Source organism: Pimephales promelas, chromosome 25 (genome assembly GCF_988280905.1).
Source record: "Pimephales promelas chromosome 25, fPimPro1.hap1.1, whole genome shotgun sequence".
Classification (NCBI taxonomy): Eukaryota; Metazoa; Chordata; class Actinopteri; order Cypriniformes; family Leuciscidae; genus Pimephales; species Pimephales promelas.
Window position 1 is genome coordinate 25,810,706 of NC_142793.1, and position 17,348 is coordinate 25,828,053.

Genomic DNA, 17,348 nt, shown 5'->3' on the forward strand with positions numbered 1-17,348 from the left:
ATTCCACTGAACCTTTTTTTTAATAAGTAAAAGTCGATTGAGGGCTACATAAGCGCCTTTTATTTCGTTTATGTTGAAACGTATTAGTAATATGACGGAGACATGGAAGCTTACTGCATAAAATAGGGATGAATGGGAACACAACAGTTAACTTGAATATAGTTAAGGTTATGTTGTTAAGCATCTACTCAATGAATAAATGTATAACGTAAACATGATTAAGGTCTGCCGTGCCGAGAATCCCCGGGACAGTTCTGGTAAATTGTGTCAGAGGAAGGACCAGTACGCATGCGCATATGGCGGCAGTTACTCATCTCGTGGGCGCGCACAGCAGTGGAAAGTTTCATCGTCATTGACGGCGTCGCGCATCCCAGGGAAACGTTCACACCCAGGACAACGGTCTGAAATCAACACAAAGGTACGTTAGCTGTTAAAACACGGTTTGTTATTAGTGAAAACAAACCTATTATTTTATTATAGTCACTGATTTACTGAAGCTACCCGTTTTGACTTATAATAACAGGTGCCGTTGACGGTCACACGCCTATATAGCAGGTCGGCTATTTAAAGCATTGGTGAATTTACGCGAGACCAGAGGCCTGATTTTGTTTACATTTATTATACAATGGCATATCGACTTCAAATATTTAACGTTACATATTATATCCAACACATTCATCACCCGTGAACGATTAAATAATACGTTATATAACGGGAAAATAAAATAAACTGCGTGTTGTGGTTGTTGTTATGATATTAGGTGATACTTTAGTTATACTGATATATTACGATAAATCAAATATTAGTATTTAGATTAATTTTGTTTAGCCCATCCTGACGCAAAGCCGCGAATCTGTGTTGGAAATGGCCTCCATACAATGAGAGAGAAACACACACACACCCATATAGATTGACAGACCGATACACAATAACCGTTGTCATTGCTGTAACGTTAAATACTTTTGTCGTCAGGCATGTAAGTTACTAAGATACTCAGATGAGCATGATGGGTTGTTAAACTAGTCAATTAAAGCGAAATAATACATTGTGACGTCATATATTTGTGGACAAATCTGAGCACATTAACTGGCAAGGGCCATTGTATGCCTTAGCTTTCCTGAGCTGGTATTTATGTATAAGTTCTGCAATAAAAAAGTAATAATAAAATAAAAACATTAGGTGGCCAGTCACGTTTTTAACTCCAGTGATTTGCATTTAGCATTTTTGTCACGAGTAAAGTTTGGTCATAAGCGTTGTTGTTTGATCAATGAAGGCCTTGTTTCTGTTCACATTTTCTCTCCTGCAATTTCTGTTAAGGCTGTCAAACGATTAATCACGATTAATCGCATCCAAAATTAAAGTTTGTGTTTACATAATATATGTGGGTGCACTGTGTATAATTATTTATAAATACATTACACACATGCTTGAATATATTTAAGAAATATTTTCATGTATATACTGTGTATAGATTTATAAATAATTCATATTATATATTAGGGCTGGGTATTGACACAAATTTCACAATTCGATTCGATTTCGATTCACAAGCTTGCAATTCGATTCGATTTAATATTGATTATTTTGGATATGAGTTACAATAAATGGCAAATTTTCTCAAGGAAATCAAATCTCTTAACTAACGCTGTAAACTATGGGAGTCTAGTTGTAGCCAATAGGCTTCATTAGCCTAATATGAAGGTAATAATTAACTGTTTTGTAGCTATACAAATACTTAAATTACACTTTTATTTATTTTTATGATAAGAAGATTAAATGAAATATAAACATTTAAATGGTGACTGTCATAAAAACTTGCCAGATTTATTCAAATATGCATTAAATTTTGAAGAACATTAAGATTATAATGCATATGGTGTATATATTTAGCAAAATGCTCCTCTCTAGAGTTAATTTTTCTATCTGACTAACGAGTTTATGAGGGTTTTCTGAGGTAAATATGACGATACATGACATTGATTATTACAAGCTGTTTAACTGACGTCTTTCCACGGTTGAAACGCTGATTGAGGGAATCAATGTGACATGATATGGATTTCGATAAGTTGTACTCTATCTTTAACACACTTTCAGATGCTCATTCATGTTTATTTGGCGCTGTGACTGGTATTATTAAGCCGGAAGAGAGATCAGCGCTGCTGCTTCTCTTGATCTCACGCCACAGCGACAAAACGCTATTTATGTTTTTGAATTTCTAAAGAAAATGGACGTAATTCGAAAATTGAGACTTTGTTTCATATCAATAGTAACAAAGGACAAAGATTATTGCGATTTTTTTGGATGCGCGCAGCCGCGATACAATGATCCATTCATTCAAATGAAACAGGATGACTAATCGATTCTTGAGATTTAAGAATCGATATCGGTTCGTAAAAATGAGAATCGATTAATATCGAGAAATCGATATTTATTACCCAGCCCTGTTATATATAAATACTATTTTATTCTTAAATATACATGCATGTGTGTATTTATATATATGAAGAGTTCAGATGCAAAAGCCTCTAAATGCCATTTGAAATTTTCTTCTTTATAGATGATTATCAAACTTGTATAGTTAAGTTCAGTAATTTCACTTAAATAACAATTAATAGGTGATTATCATTGCCATTTAAGGGAAATCACTGAACTTAAATATACAAGCTTGATAAAAATGATCATTCTAGAAGAAAATTTCAAATGGCACATAGAGGCTTTTGCATCTGAACTCTTTATATATAAACATAATTATACACAGTGCACCCACATACAGTATATATCGTTAACACAAACTTTTATTTTGGACGTGATTAATCGCGATTAATCGTTTGACAGCCCTAATTTCTGTTTCTGACTCTCTATCAAGTGAATCTCGAATATTAATAATTACATTATCAAACTATTAAGCACAACCAGTCATGACTAGGGTTGGGTATCATTTGAATTTGAACGATTCTGATTCCGATTCCTTGTTTCGATTCCGGTTCCTAACGATTCTCGATTCCGATTCTTTTAAGAGGCAGGGTCAAAAAAGTTTAGCTAACCTTGCTAACCAACAGCCTTTCTGAAGGAAATACTCCTTCTGTAAAAATACTCCTTTTGTCACAAATTTTGCATTTTGCCGAGATTTCGTTATTTTTAGAAAAGTGAAACCACACTTTGGATCGCCGACATAAGGTACTCATGTTCGACTCGCGTGGTTATGCCAACACTTCTGGTAGACGCTTCTTCGGTGGTGTTGTTCAGCAGTTTCTTCTTCCGCTCGGCGGACTGTGAATATCTTTTTTAAAAAAAACTTTTTTAACGTAAAAAAATTTTTTTTTTTTTTTTTTGTGAATATCGAAACTAGGAATCGAAATTTTAACTTTTGAACGATTCCGGGAAAAACGAAAAGTTAGTCCCGGTTCCAATCGATACACGATTCTCGATACCCAACCCTAGTCATGACTCATGTATGTAAATGTGACATACCAAAATTGACAACTTGATCTCTGATTCCCTCTTTTTCTTTTTTCCACAGACATGGGTCGCCTAACAGTACTGTTTCTCTGCCTGGCTCTTGTGGTGTCCGTTTTGGCCAAACGAAGTGGGGGCGGTAAAGGCGGATTTAGCTTGGGTAAAATTGGCTCAAACAAAGGTGGAAGCAGCACAGGAAGCAAAGGTGGCGGCAGCAGTAAAGGCACCTCACATGGGACACACTCGGCCCCTGGAAACTATCCTCGCCAACCTCAAGTACCAAACCAGAATCCACCCCCCTATCCTGGTACTGGAGGCGGGTACCCTAGCCAGGGCAGATATCCACCAGCTGGCTCTAATCCAGGTCAAGGATACCCTGCCCAAGGTGGCTACCCAGCGCAAGGTGGTTACCCAGCCCAAGGTAGAAACCCAGCCTACCCACCACAAGGTGGTTATCCAGCTCAAGGTGGTTATCCAGCTCAAGGTGGCTACCCAAACCAAGGTAGAAACCCAGCCTACCCACCACAAGGTGGTTATCCAGCTCAAGGTGGCTACCCAGCCCAAGGTGGTTATCCAGCCCAAGGTGGTTACCCAGGGGGAGCAGGCTACAACAGGTATCCTGGACAAGCCGGAGGAAACCCCTATCCAGCTGGAGGCTCTTATCCAGGTTATCCAGTCCGAGGAGGTTCCAGCCCTAACCAGTTTGGTGGAGGTGTTGCAGGGGCAGGGGCAGGTGGATATCCAGGAGCGGCACACTATCCTTACTGGAACCCCAACAACAAAATCATGAGCCCAGGCTATGGGGGCAATTACGGTGGCTATGGGCAAGGGGGCAGATCACCTTTTGCCCAGTCAGTACATGGCATGGGAATGGCCCCTAATAGCAATTCAAGGGGATTTGGCAAGCAGGCGGTTATGGCTGCTGGGGTAGGGGCGGTGGCCGGTATGGCTCTGGGATATGGCCTCGGAAGTTTCCCTCGTCCCCGCTTCAATTTCCACAATCCACAGGAGGAGTACTACTACAATAACTACATGTACAAGCGTTACGGCCAAACTCCCCCCCAAAGTAACGTGAATGGAAACCCTAACTCCCCAGGCGGCATGCCAGGCGAGGCAGGATCTACCTCTACGGGACAAGGAAATGGTAACCCTTATGACATCTTCCAGAATCCTCCACCCGAGTCCTATGATAAGTACATGGACAAATGTATGAAGAGGACTGACTTGCTTCGGGAGAAATCGGAAGAAAGACCAAAGAGATCCATTGACCTCTTCGAGACTCAACCAGCAGAAGCAGGAGATGATCCAAACGGCGCGCAAGAAAATGCCACGAGCAACAACAGCACTGCCGAAAGAGCCAGTACAGATGCCCCTTCATTTATAGCCGAAAGATCCAGTCAACCTCAAAAGCAGATCCAGGAAGGCCAAACAGAAGCCAGTGATGATGATGACGACACTGTTAGCATTATGGAGATTGGCTATCCTGTGCTAATCGAGCAAATGAAAGCGCGACGATGTGTCGAGCTGTACATGGTCTATGCGGAACAGCATGCGGAAAAACAGGTGCAGGGTCGCAGTGCCGCGGATCCTAAAGCCAACGCCAATAGTGGTGCTTTACCTGGACCCCTTGGCCATGGAGTCATGCTACTCTTTACTAGCATTCTGTCTCTTATCTTCAGTTGCCTGTTACACTGACATTCTAGAAAACGATATTAAACCCATAAAGCCATTGAGTCAGACTGAGAAATGGACCGTGCACCTATTACATATAATTTGAGGAATTTGTCTTGGGTGTTGTAGAGACTTAAGACAAGGTAATCGCAAAGGACTACTTGAAGATTCGACAGAAAGTACTTTTACGTGCTCACATTGACTCCACTAAATTGCAACGTGAGCCACCTAACAATTTGACACGAGCCTACGTTTTATAGTAGTTTTCAAAAGGTTAAAACCATGTCAGATTTTCTAGACCATTAACCTTCCATCACTGCCTCCTTCTTGCATGTGGTTTGATGAACACTAACTTCTCTTCCAAGACAGCATATACTGCATGAACACTTTATTATCTCCAGTTTAAACGTTGCGCACGGCATTGGCATTTGAGTCATTGTTCAGCTATTTCAACAAACCATGATTATTTTTAAGACATGAAATGGTGGCTTCCAGTTCTGTCCTCATGATGGCACTTCAAATTTTAATTTGTTGTATTTGTTTTGTTTAGACTGTTCACTTACGGATTCACATTCTACTGACATACTTATTTATTTTAAATTAATATTATGAACATTTAAATGTCTTTTTAAAGTCCTCCACTGTTGGTTTTGTTATTTTCACTTCTAGTAAAAATACGATGTTTTTATATTGCCGTATCAAGCTGTCTAACACTTTGTGTGAATGGCTCCTTAGTGAATGTTTATGTAATCATAAATGTGTGGTTTCAACTAGATATGTATGATGATAATACTCCTGCGTGTCAGTTTAATTCATATCAGATGTACTATGACAGAAGCACTCATGCAGCTCATCCACTGCTCTGAGATAAAACAGTATTTTATATAAAGTCGGATCTTTATCTGTAGCTTGGTGCTGTGATTTCTCTGAACAATACTGCTGGACTTTCAATTAGACTATCAACCCAGCTTGACACTTGCTAAATCATATATATATATATGGACCAGGGGTTCTTAACCATGAACCCCCCACGCACACACATTTTGAATCTCTCCTTTGTCTAACACCTATTTCAGATCTTGAAGTCCATACAAATGAGCTGATGACCTGAATTGGGTGTGTTCGATCAAGGAGACAATGCAAAATGTGCAGTGTTTGGGTGGCTGGGTACCCCTAGACTCTAGAGGGACTGTGGCAACCACTGGACAATCAGAGGAAGGCAATGCTTAATGCCTTATTGTTACTCAGCTGCATATGTAATGTTATGCTTTTGAGATGTTGTGAATGTTGAAAGTACGTATAATGTTGCCGTTACTGGAATTAAAATGATTAAATGCACCTTAGTTGCGTGTCTGCCTATTTTAATATTTAATATTTACAGAAAAACTCATCTATCAGGATCTAATAGCCCAAAATTATGCCAAGTAAAATAAAAAAATAACCCATTTAGAACGAGGCTAAACATAGTCAGTTCATGATAATGTTGTGTTTATAGACATCACTTGATGTCAAATGTAGAGTCCCTGAAGCAAAACCCATTGAGAAGAAAATGTCTATTATGGTTTCAGGTAAGCTAAATGTTCACCAATGTTGGTCTTGGAGGAGTCCTTTTGCTGTTGTTTTTTTCCCTTTGATATTATATCCTCCAGTTGACAAGTGCACCCATTCATAAAGAGACTAATTAAAAGCTTTAATGTACCCAAGGTGGAAAACCATAAGCCCTGTGTGATTATAAGACTTAGGAGTGACAGAATCCAAATACAGGGCTAATTGCGTGTACCGATCAGAACTATTTATCTTCACCTGTGTTTTTTAGAATACAAGTTAACCCTTGGGAAGAAGTCTTTAGCCCAACAGAGGATCACGGGAGATAAAAATCCCCTGTTTGGAGATCATTACTGTGGTTAATCAGGCAGATTCACACATACACAATTATAGATCACAACATGTTTTTGTTAATGATGCAATTTAGAGCAGACAAACAATTTAGGAAGATCCTGACAGGCTTTTCCTTCTGCAAAATGCCATTGAGATGATAGCTCAGAAGGGGTCAAAGTGCATTTTGAGTGTTTCCGAACTGGATATAGAAGGAATTAGCATTAGCAATGCATATTTACAAAACCACATGCCAAAAAGACGACACTGGCAGTGAAAGAAAGCTAAAGACTCAAAGATTCTCACACCTAACAAGAGATAGTGTACATTTTCCCAACTCAACTGAAAATGATCATGTGAAATCAAAGGATTAGGTGACTGTGGCAAGCAGGACGAGGTCGAGGGCCGTGGGAGGACAGCGCTAGGCCGGTGGCGTGATTACTAATTAGCGACACCTGCGCAACGCGGCCTCGTATCTCTCGCGGAGGAGCGATGACAGTGGAGATTGAGAGAGGAACAGGCCTGATTTTATGTTGTGTTTTATTATGTGACTTTTATTATGTCTTTTACTTTACTTTTGTATTTATTTATACATTTATAAGTGTTGAATGGTCGCCGGTTCCCGCCTCCTTCTTCCCATAACAAGTGAACCCCGTAACAGTGAAAAACCATTTTTTTCCAATGTGGCTACATCTCAATATCATACATGTATAATTAGGCTACTTTTTAATTGATTATTAAATTAAATTGTTAAATTAAAGTTTGTACATGCTGCTTTCCATGACAGAGCTCAATATAAATCTTTTCAGCTTCCTAGAGCTGCCCGTTTGCAAAGTTTCAAATGATTATTAAAAAGCAAGCACAAACTATTGTCAGGGCAGTGAAAGACAGAGAAGTGACTTTGTAGGCTATGGGGATGGGAGAAACCTTAAGAAATCAGCGTTGGGGGTTAAACATTATAGGCCTATATGTGTCTTGTCACTATTGGGCAAACAGGTCTGATCCGTCATTACTACAATTAGCCTGAAAAAATGTGGGTAAATGTGTAAGCTAGATTTAGGCCTACATTTTTTTTACATCTTCATGGACACCACAATGATTTCCCTCATGTGTTGTGTTAATATTTTTCCTTGTTATAATGTATGATTTGCAAAAATAAAAACTGCTGCATCTGTGTTGATGAGAGAATCAAAGTGTATGCGCGTTGTGCACCCGCTACATTATGGCCAAGCACGCGCGCTTAAAATAGCATATTAACTTCTTTGAATATTAATTAAGCATTTTGGGCATGAACATGTAGGCTAATTAGTAACGATTGACATTGAAAAAATGACACTGAATGATTACAATATTTAATCCAAATAAATAAATGTTCTTGTTTCGTACTGATGTTATTCATCCGTTTTCACACATTTCAGCGTCGCGGTCACTAGTGTAGACGAACACTGACACTCACACTCAGTAGCTGTGTCTGAAATCGCTCCCTATCCACTAAATAGTGCACTATATCGGGTGTCGGCCATTTTGTAGTGGTGTCCGAATTCTGAGTGAACGACATCATTCCCTACATTCATTCACTACTTTTACCCACAATCCTCTCTGAATTCGAGTGTACATTCGATGTACACTCGCTGAAGCCCTATTTCCCACAATCCAATGCGGAGAGAACTGAGCGCGCATGAAAGTTCGGCGCGAGCAAGTTTAAACCAGAGATTACATTACATCCAGTGGAGGATTTGAAAAATGTCCGTTAATCGTCGTTTTGAACATAATAACGGTCGCCGGAGGGCGCTCGACGACACGTCATCTGTGAACGTGAGAGTTAATGTACAATTTCAGTCGATGAAACTACAAAGCTGGCACGGAGGTATAATTACAAAATAAAGTCATTATGATTGTTATTGTTGTTAATATTATTTTATAAAGTAGGTAATGTAAGATAAAAGGAGTTTTATCAGTATGCGTGACGAAGCCTTTTCTGCGACAGCTCCAACTCTCCGACGCACAGTGTAAACGTCAGCGTCCGAATTCACTCACTTCATCTCCTTCACTCCTTGCAGATATAGTGCACTCAAATGCCATACACTATATAGGGATTAGTGAATGAGTGAACGAGTGAGCGGTTTCAGACACAGCTAGTGTTAATTTAACACTCAGAATAGAGTGCCGAAGTTACGACGTCACTCTGTAGGCCAAAACGCGGAAGTGAGTTAGCATTTTAGCATTACGGTTCCCTCGCTCTAAAGCCTATGGGATTTTTGCCTGAAATAAGATCTGTGGTGAACAAAGCCTCTAAATATTTTCACGTTTTGATCTATGACATAGAACACACAGTTATAACCTGCTTGTGTTTTTTTTTTTTTACTTTTTTGTGTCTGATTGTGTTTTTTTAAATCTTTATAGCCTATAGGCTTCAAAATGTATACATTTTGGATTAACTTGTAAAGATTATCTTGCTAGACAAAACGTGTAAGGGTCACAACCCTTTGTTGAACACAGATCTTATTTTTTGCGATTTTCCAAAAGTCTATGGGGAAAATGCATTGCTTTTCGACCCATATGCGCCGCTAGCTTCCGAGTTGTCCTACAAAGTGACGTCATCACTTCGGCACTTTCAGTTCCCGCTGGAATTCGTCTTCCGCATCTATTGTTAAAACCCCCATTGTTGATTCGAATTGCAAACAACACTCAACTTACTTGCCCGAACCACAACAGACCGCCAAAAAAAATGTTGATTGAAATGAAATAAAGCATATATCAACCAGTCAAAATGCTGCACAAACTCACCGTTTCTGTAAGAACACATTTGATCCGCTTTAAAACTTTTTTTAATTACATTTAGGCTATATCATTAGATATTAGAGTAATTTAAAACCCAATAGGCTACTTACATTTAAAATGGTAATCCAGCAATTTCTCTCTTCTGAATTCTGGGGAAGGCAAGGCTGCGAAGGATCCATCAGTTTCCTTTATTACCCAAGAAACGAAAGACGCATTTTGAGACCGTATTTAAAAGAGTCTTCGTATTGGGAAAACCTTCGTCATGCCAATGTGATCCAGTCGGCCTTTGACTTCAATTCCATCCCTTTTCCAACGCACCTTTAAATGAATCCTAGCACTTTGATTAGCTGCCAGCTGTTGTTTGACTACACCTGTCCAAGAGTGATTATAGCATTTAGGTTCAGGTGATTGGCTGAAAAAAAAAACAGCACAACTGAGCAAAGATGGTGAACATTTTGCACAGGCCTACTTTACCAAATTGCATGCATAAAGTTGATAAAGTCATTGCAAAATGTAAACTTCTACCAACTTTAGGGTTTTATTGCTATGGGTCATTACCTAAACAAACTGTATGAATGTTGCATATGAATACACATTTTGACACAAGGCCATCGGATCTCTTTCAGAGAGAATTGAGAAAAACACCAGTGCAATTGTTATACATTTCATTCCGTATGCTACACAAAGTTCTTATCATGCTCCAATTAACATTTTAAAGTAAATTCTTATTAACATGTTCCATGTTGTTTTGATGATCATCAGTCCCCAGGAGAGACCTAATGAGAGACCACCTTCGTTATTAAAAGCGTGCACTCGTGTGCGCGCTCATGCATTCGACTAACTTACATGTCAGCATTGCAATGGCTATATTCTTTCTCTTATAACTGTATTAAAAAATCCTCTCACTAATGAATATTTCTCAGAGCAATGCGGGTCTTCTTGGCACCGTGTTGCCTCTTACTAGTTTCGAGAACGTGCTTTTGTTTCTCTTCAATGTAATTCTCGCCACCGCCATAATTTTCCTCAACGTGTCCGTGTTTGTCTCCATCATGATGAACAGATCCCTGCGCAGGGAGAACCGCTTCATGTACATGCTCAGCACGAGTCTCAGTGACATCTGCTCGGGCGTCTCCTATTATTACGCAGGAGTTTTGGATGTTCGAGATGTTTTTGAATCCCCGACACGCACTTTCTACATCGCTCCCACTTTCCTGGGTCTGTCCTACATGGCGATTCTGGCCGCTCAGGCGGACCGGTACCACGCGGTCTCCGCGCCTTTCAAATACTCGCAGCGCATGACCCGAAACAGAACATTACTGGTGATACTGGCCTACTGGCTGTATGCTTTTTTGATTGTGGCTGTTAATAATTTGGTGACTCTGGGGGTCGCTAGGAGAGTGACGAGTTTTGGCAGTTTTGTGGCGAACATTTTCACCGTCGTTATCATGATTGGCTTGAACGTCAGGCTGTTTTTCATCGCCAGATTTCAGCTAGAACGCGAACCGGCGAGCGCGGAACGGGACAACAAGCGCGCGTCCGTTTACCTCATTATAATAGTGGCTGCGTGTTTTTTGATCGCATGGTTGCCAATTTTTCTTCATGTTATTGTGTGTAACTTCGCGGGGTCTACGTGCTACACGTTCAGAAACGAGGGTTCAGACCCTCTGCGCATTCTGCCCCGGGTGAATGCAGTTCTGACTCCCTTATTGTACATCAGGGGCTGTTCTGCACTTAGGAACACCATACTAAGTATAGTGTGGAGAACAGCATGCTGCAAGAGAAGAGGGTAACTCTCTCTCTTGCACACACTGCTGAAATATGAATGTAATTAACCAGACCATCTCTGAGACATTATTTTTTAATCAACTCACGTATTGATGGTTTATTTCTTAAATTCAAAACAAACATAGGCTAATTATGTCAAAAATGCTTTTCTTATTATTAAAATTATGTATTTTATACATTAACTCTGGCTGTATTTTCCAAAAGTGCCTTCATGAATGAATACTTATTCTATAGCCTATATTAAATACTATGTTTATAGCTTTAATAGAGCTGTGGCAAGTTAGGCATACATTCAGGCCTTTGTCACAGAATAAAATGACAGAATATCCTTGAAGCACCTTTAAAGCTTTTCTTTCTTTCCTTTTTTTTCTCAGTGTGAACCCTCTGTCAGTGAAGGAAGCTGCCGTCTTCAAGATGTGATCTTACAAGCCAAAGCAAAGCAAGAAAGGAAAAGTTTAAAAGATCAAGTGCCAGTGAAAATCAAATCTCACTTTACATTTGCTTCTGTTTCTGTAAACCCCAAAAGTCACATTTATAAACAAGATATCTCAAATATAACAGATGCTGGCCGGCGTAGATGTGGGTGAGGCTGTTTAGGGAAAACTTATTAATATTCCTTGAATATTTGTTAATCCTCCGTCTCTACATGGCATGCACCTGCAATGAATGAGATAGAAATAAAAATATATTTTACATGCATCTTTGCTAGATTTAATTGTCTGAAAAATGACTGCTATCCGAATAATTTATCAATAAATTCCACATGGCCTTGTGATTCATACATCAGATTATGACTTGAATGTTTCAAAGTTTATTCCAGTCATCTTGAGAGTTAACCCAAAACACAATTCAGAGATATTGTGAACAATGTCTTTTTCATTGTGTGTGTGTGATTTTTAGTATCAGTAAATGTTTTATGATCATAAAAGGGGTCTAAACAGAGAAAACTAGCATGTATATTATATGATTAATATAACTGTGCAGTTTTTTTTTTCATTTATTTATTTGTTCGAGCAGTAACGTTACGTAGCTAACCACTCAAAAGGAGTGGGCCGAAGCAAAAGAGCTTATACGCACTCACCCCAAAAGATTTACTCAGTTGATTCCGTGTTGTAAATATAAACCATATGAGAAATTTCCAAAATTCTTATAATCTCATAAAATATCTCTTTTTTTTACTACTTCCGCTCGACGCTCGGCCAGAACGCGCGTTCCGTCTCTTTTTCTGCGAAATTTCTGAGGTAATGTTTGTATCACGACTAATTATATCACCGTTTAATGAAAATAATATGTTAGTGATATTACTGGCCATTAAAGTAAAGGTTAACTAAAATTAGTTTAAAAAAAAACAACAATGAAGAGAGCCAGGCCTAAAGTCTATGATCACGACATGTAATTATTAAGAAAATGTTTGGATTTGATTCATTTTTTTATTTGATTTAATATTAATATATATATATATATATATATATATATATATATATATATATATATATATATATATATATATATATATTTATTATTATTTATTTATTGTAGCTAAAATGTGTTAGAGGTTATATGGTTAATTTTCAGTATCAAGGCTTTCGGTGGGCACTTCAACCTATTTTTTCAAAACAAACCAAAATCTGTCTCCTTATTTGCTTACCCAGCCAGTTTGCATTCTTGGGATATTTACATGGCAAACATCACATATGAAACACACAAAAGCTTTGAAAAGATATTTAAGCTGTTAGCAAACACAAACAAACATTTAATCATCTCCATTGTTGTTTTTAGACTTTTTTCCTGGTGTAAATTACACCGATGAAAACACGAAAAAGCAATCACCTGTGCTTAATGTAAAGTGATGGACTTATTCTCGTAGGGGGGAGTGTTTGCTATCTATGATTTCCCCTTCACCCATTCATAAGAGATTGGATAGCTAATTAGCAGCTTAATTATACCAACAGTGAAGTCCTGTGTGGCCGTAAAGCTGTTAGGATTGTCAATCAATGATTAAACATGTCAAAACACACACATTATTTCCACCTGGGTGTTTTGGGACATAAATAAACACTTGGGGAAGGTGACTTGTTTAACAGATTATATCAAGGGACATAAAAGCATCTTTATCTATGGTTGACCAGGCAGAGCAAATGCAACATGACTGATCATAACATTGCTCTGTTTTTAAAGTCCATAGGGAATCTATTAGGGACTTATAATGACTGTGATGATGATGATTGTGGTAATTGCAGCATCTGAGCTAATAAATAGTGACCCAGAACACTGTCATACAGTTAAAGTGGACAAAAACACATGCTTTCTCTACTGTACTTGATGCATGCGTCACTGCCAAGGACTAGCGAACCATTCTGGAGGACAGGGTTCGGAGCCGTGTATCAGCACGATAACACACCAATACACACAGCAAGACAGAATGGTTTCATGAACATGAAAGTGAAGTTGAACATCTCCAAGGCCTGCACCAGATTGAAATATTTGTGAGCAACGTTGGGGTATTTTTGTTGGAACGAGCCCAAAAAATGGAAAGAGGAACGCTCATAATCCCTCTGGCCGCTGTGAAGGACTTGTGTCTGTCATTCACAAGATGAACTGATGCTGTACTGGCTGCAAAAGGAGGCCCCACACTATACTAATATACAGTATAAAACCAGGTGTTTCATTTTCATCAGCCAAGTGTGTGATAGTAAAGAGTAGTTAATTTAAAAAAAAACTTTTGCTGATAATTTACTCGCCCCCGTGTCATCCAAGATGTCCATGTCTTTCTTTCTTCAGTCGAAAAGAAATGAAGGTTTTTGATGAAAACATTCCTGGATTTTCTCCATATAATGGACTTCAATGGGGACCAAACGGTTCAAGGTCCAAATGAGAGTTTCAGTGCAGCTTCAAAGGGCTTTAAACGACACCAGACGATGAATAAGGGTCTTATCAAGCGAAACGATCGCTCATTTAATAAATAAATAACAAATTTTAAGTTTTATAAGCTCAAATGCTCGCCTTGCTCTGTTCTGTGATGCGCGTTCGTGACTCTCCTGTTCGAACTCGTTCATCAAAATGAACGAATCTTTTTTCGAGTCATGACTCGAGGGGTCCTAAATAAGACCTTTATTCATCGTCTGGTGTCGTTTAAAGCCCTTTGAACAGTTTGCACTGAAACTTTCATTTGGACCTTGAACCGTTTGGACCCCATTGAAGTCCATTATTATTATGTTTTCATCATGCACATCTTGGATGACATGGGGGTGAGTACATTATCAGCAAAAGTTTTTTTTTAAAAGTTAACTATTACTGTTCTAAACATATTAATAAAGACAAGGCCCATTCTGCATTATAAGAACAGTTATAGTTACAAGTAAAATGCTTTAGCTGTCCACTTATGCATGAAAGGGTTAGTGTTTGCCATTTTTTGAGGGCCCAAACTGTTGTTTTTTCAAGTGATATCAAATAGTTTGACCGTTTTATGAAAAGGCTCATAAGAATAGGCGACTATTATGTATCAAAATATCAGGCTCTTATTGCAGGCCCACCATCTCTCACAGCACAAGGGTCTCTGACACCAAGCAAATCTGGAGAACAGACTATTCCCATGTGACATTATCTGAATCACTCATCTTTCAGTCTCATGGGTTTGAGCCCCATCTACTTAAACCCTTTAATCATCAGCACCAGAGTCCTCCATCTAGGCTACTAAAGGCTCGTGACAATGCTCACCTTTAACCTAACCGTTCCACTCTCGGTTGACTTTTCGCGTCCTGAAGATTATTTGATATTTATTTTTCATATCCTGTTCGCCACATGTTCGTCTCTGCTGGCAGGGTCAGTGGTCATCGGCATCATGAGCACCAGAGCCCTTCGCTCCCAGAACCGCTTCATCTTCATGTTAAACACCAGCATCAGTGACACGTTAACCGGCGGCTCTGTCTTCTACCTCGGCCTGTTCGACGTCCAGGAGGGATACCCGTCCCGAAACGGCACTTATTACATTTTACCGTCATTTCTAGGGGTGAACGTGTTGACATTTGTGTTTGCTCAGTTTGACAGATACCTGGCTGTGTGTCACCCCTTCTTCTACAAGCGTTACGTCACGCGCGGGGTTGTGATCGGCGTGTGCGCGCTCTGTTGGATTTATACATATTCGATTCTTACTGTTCAAAGTGTCGTGCCTGTTGCTTATGCCGCGCAAATGAACGCGTTTGGGGTCATCGTCCTACAGGTGATCGTGGCCATCAAAGTGTTAATGACCATCAAATTGTACATGATCGCGAGGCATCAGCTCAGCCGAGAGATGCCCAGCAGCGACAAGGAGAGCAAGAAAGAATCGCTGCGCATCATCGTTTATGTGGTCATTTGTTTTCTCATTCTGTGGGCTCCGTCTTTTGTGAACATCTCGGTAAAATATGTGACCAAGACCGGGCTGAGGTTCAGAAATGAAGCCACGAACCTTTTCGCGATCATGGCGCGCTTGAACGCGCTCAGCACGCCCGCGCTTTATATCTGGGGCAGTCCGTCTTTGCGCGCGGCCGTCTGGAGCTCCGTGTGGAGCAAAATATTCAAGAGGAGAACCACAAGGTTTTTTTGTTGTTACTGAATGTAAAATGTTTAAACCCATTGCACACACAGCTGTAAAAAAATATTTTAACACAGAAATACCAACTGTATGGCTCTGCAAGTGTAGTAGGGCTACTATTTTAGGTAGCCTACAATCCAAAAGTTAAAAAGTTAATGTACGAACAACACACTAAAAAAAAAGAAAGAAAAAATATCATATTATGGATTAAGACTTGTAAAAGAGAGAACTAGAGCTTAATAAAACATTTCGTAGGCATCTTGATTGAACAAAGGAATGGACCATTTCAGTTTTTAATTCGTAGTAATAAAAAAAGAAAATGCTCAAATGTATCGATACGAATAATAAACTAAATGGTCCATCCGTTGTTCCATTAAGATTTACACAATTGCTTATTTTTTTTTTACTCATTTAAAATTATTAATCCATAATATGTAGCTTTAGGATTATTTAATTAAGATTGATGGCATTTTACTACACAATTGAAATTCGTAGCTAAATCTTAAAAAAATAAATAAAAGGCTCGAGTGTAAGGATCGATGTTCTAAGAACGTTCCATAACAATATTTTAAGAACGTTGGTCCTAACATTTACAGAACTTTTAAAAACATCAAATTATGGGAACATTCTGTGTTGGCTGTGGGGTCCAAAATCTGAGACTACTAAAGAAAAAAAAAATATATATATATATATATATAGGCTATATATATATATATATTTTTTTTTTTCAGGAAATGAGGAAAAGTTTTTCAATATGGTCTCAGACTTTTGAACCCTGACCGCTGTATACTTATCCATTAAACATTTACTTTGTCAGTGTTATTCATAATTTAATCAAGCTGTGTGCTACCTTACATCCATGCATCTGTGTGTGTCTTTTGAAACAGGGTGGACTCTGGCCATGTGAAACCCAAGAAGGGAGGAGAGAGGATTCTCAGCATCACACAGAGCTCCAGACACACGAACACCGGAGACTCTCGGCTGAAACACTGATGATGAAAAATATACTGATCTATAATGCCAATTTTCACCTTGTCTTAAGTATATATGATGCTTGTCTTAATGTCATGCAAGGATCTCGCCCTCCACACTTAGCTGTGGGGAACATGTCCCTTAAAGTTATATTCTTACTCTTACTTTTTTTTTTTTTTACATTTCATAGGTTATTGATACACTAAGTTGTGAAGTAAGGTTACCTCATACATTT

At 38.9% G+C, this 17,348-nt stretch overlaps 3 protein-coding genes across 5 annotated transcripts; all 3 read left to right on the forward strand.

Moving 5' to 3' along the window:
- Positions 1 to 271: 271 nt before the first annotated feature.
- prnprs3 (prion protein, related sequence 3) lies at positions 272 to 6,470 on the forward strand. 3 transcript variants are annotated; one of them, XM_089127499.1, is made up of 3 exons: positions 272 to 418; positions 3,521 to 3,940; positions 3,986 to 6,470. In XM_089127499.1, the coding sequence occupies exons 2-3, from the start codon at positions 3,523 to 3,525 to the stop codon at positions 5,149 to 5,151; spliced, it is 1,584 nt and encodes a 527-aa protein (XP_088983625.1). In that variant the 5' UTR covers positions 272 to 418; positions 3,521 to 3,522; the 3' UTR covers positions 5,152 to 6,470. The 3 variants fall into 3 exon arrangements, with proteins under 3 accessions (XP_088983625.1, XP_088983626.1, XP_039518014.2); XM_089127500.1 differs by having other exon boundaries at positions 3,521 to 3,922; positions 4,022 to 6,470; XM_039662080.2 differs by having other exon boundaries at positions 3,521 to 6,470.
- Positions 6,471 to 10,538: 4,068 nt separating this feature from the next.
- LOC120472396 (uncharacterized) lies at positions 10,539 to 12,399 on the forward strand. Its single transcript, XM_039662554.2, has 2 exons — positions 10,539 to 11,569; positions 11,943 to 12,399. The coding sequence occupies exons 1-2, from the start codon at positions 10,692 to 10,694 to the stop codon at positions 11,986 to 11,988; spliced, it is 924 nt and encodes a 307-aa protein (XP_039518488.2). The 5' UTR covers positions 10,539 to 10,691; the 3' UTR covers positions 11,989 to 12,399.
- Positions 12,400 to 15,277: 2,878 nt separating this feature from the next.
- LOC120471833 (uncharacterized) lies at positions 15,278 to 17,219 on the forward strand. The gene is made up of 2 exons (XM_039661753.2): positions 15,278 to 16,143; positions 17,029 to 17,219. The coding sequence occupies exons 1-2, from the start codon at positions 15,278 to 15,280 to the stop codon at positions 17,132 to 17,134; spliced, it is 972 nt and encodes a 323-aa protein (XP_039517687.2). The 3' UTR covers positions 17,135 to 17,219.
- Positions 17,220 to 17,348: the final 129 nt, after the last annotated feature.

Coding starts and splice junctions, on each gene's coding strand:
- prnprs3 (XM_039662080.2), top strand. CDS start 3,523: ATGGGTCGCCTAACAGTACTGTTTCTCTGCCTGGCTCTTGTGGTGTCC.
- LOC120472396 (XM_039662554.2), top strand. CDS start 10,692: ATGAATATTTCTCAGAGCAATGCGGGTCTTCTTGGCACCGTGTTGCCT. Junction 11,570..11,942: donor GCATGCTGCAAGAGAAGAGG/GTAACTCTCTCT, acceptor TTTTTTTCTCAG/TGTGAACCCTCTGTCAGTGA.
- LOC120471833 (XM_039661753.2), top strand. CDS start 15,278: ATGCTCACCTTTAACCTAACCGTTCCACTCTCGGTTGACTTTTCGCGT. Junction 16,144..17,028: donor TTCAAGAGGAGAACCACAAG/GTTTTTTTGTTG, acceptor CTTTTGAAACAG/GGTGGACTCTGGCCATGTGA.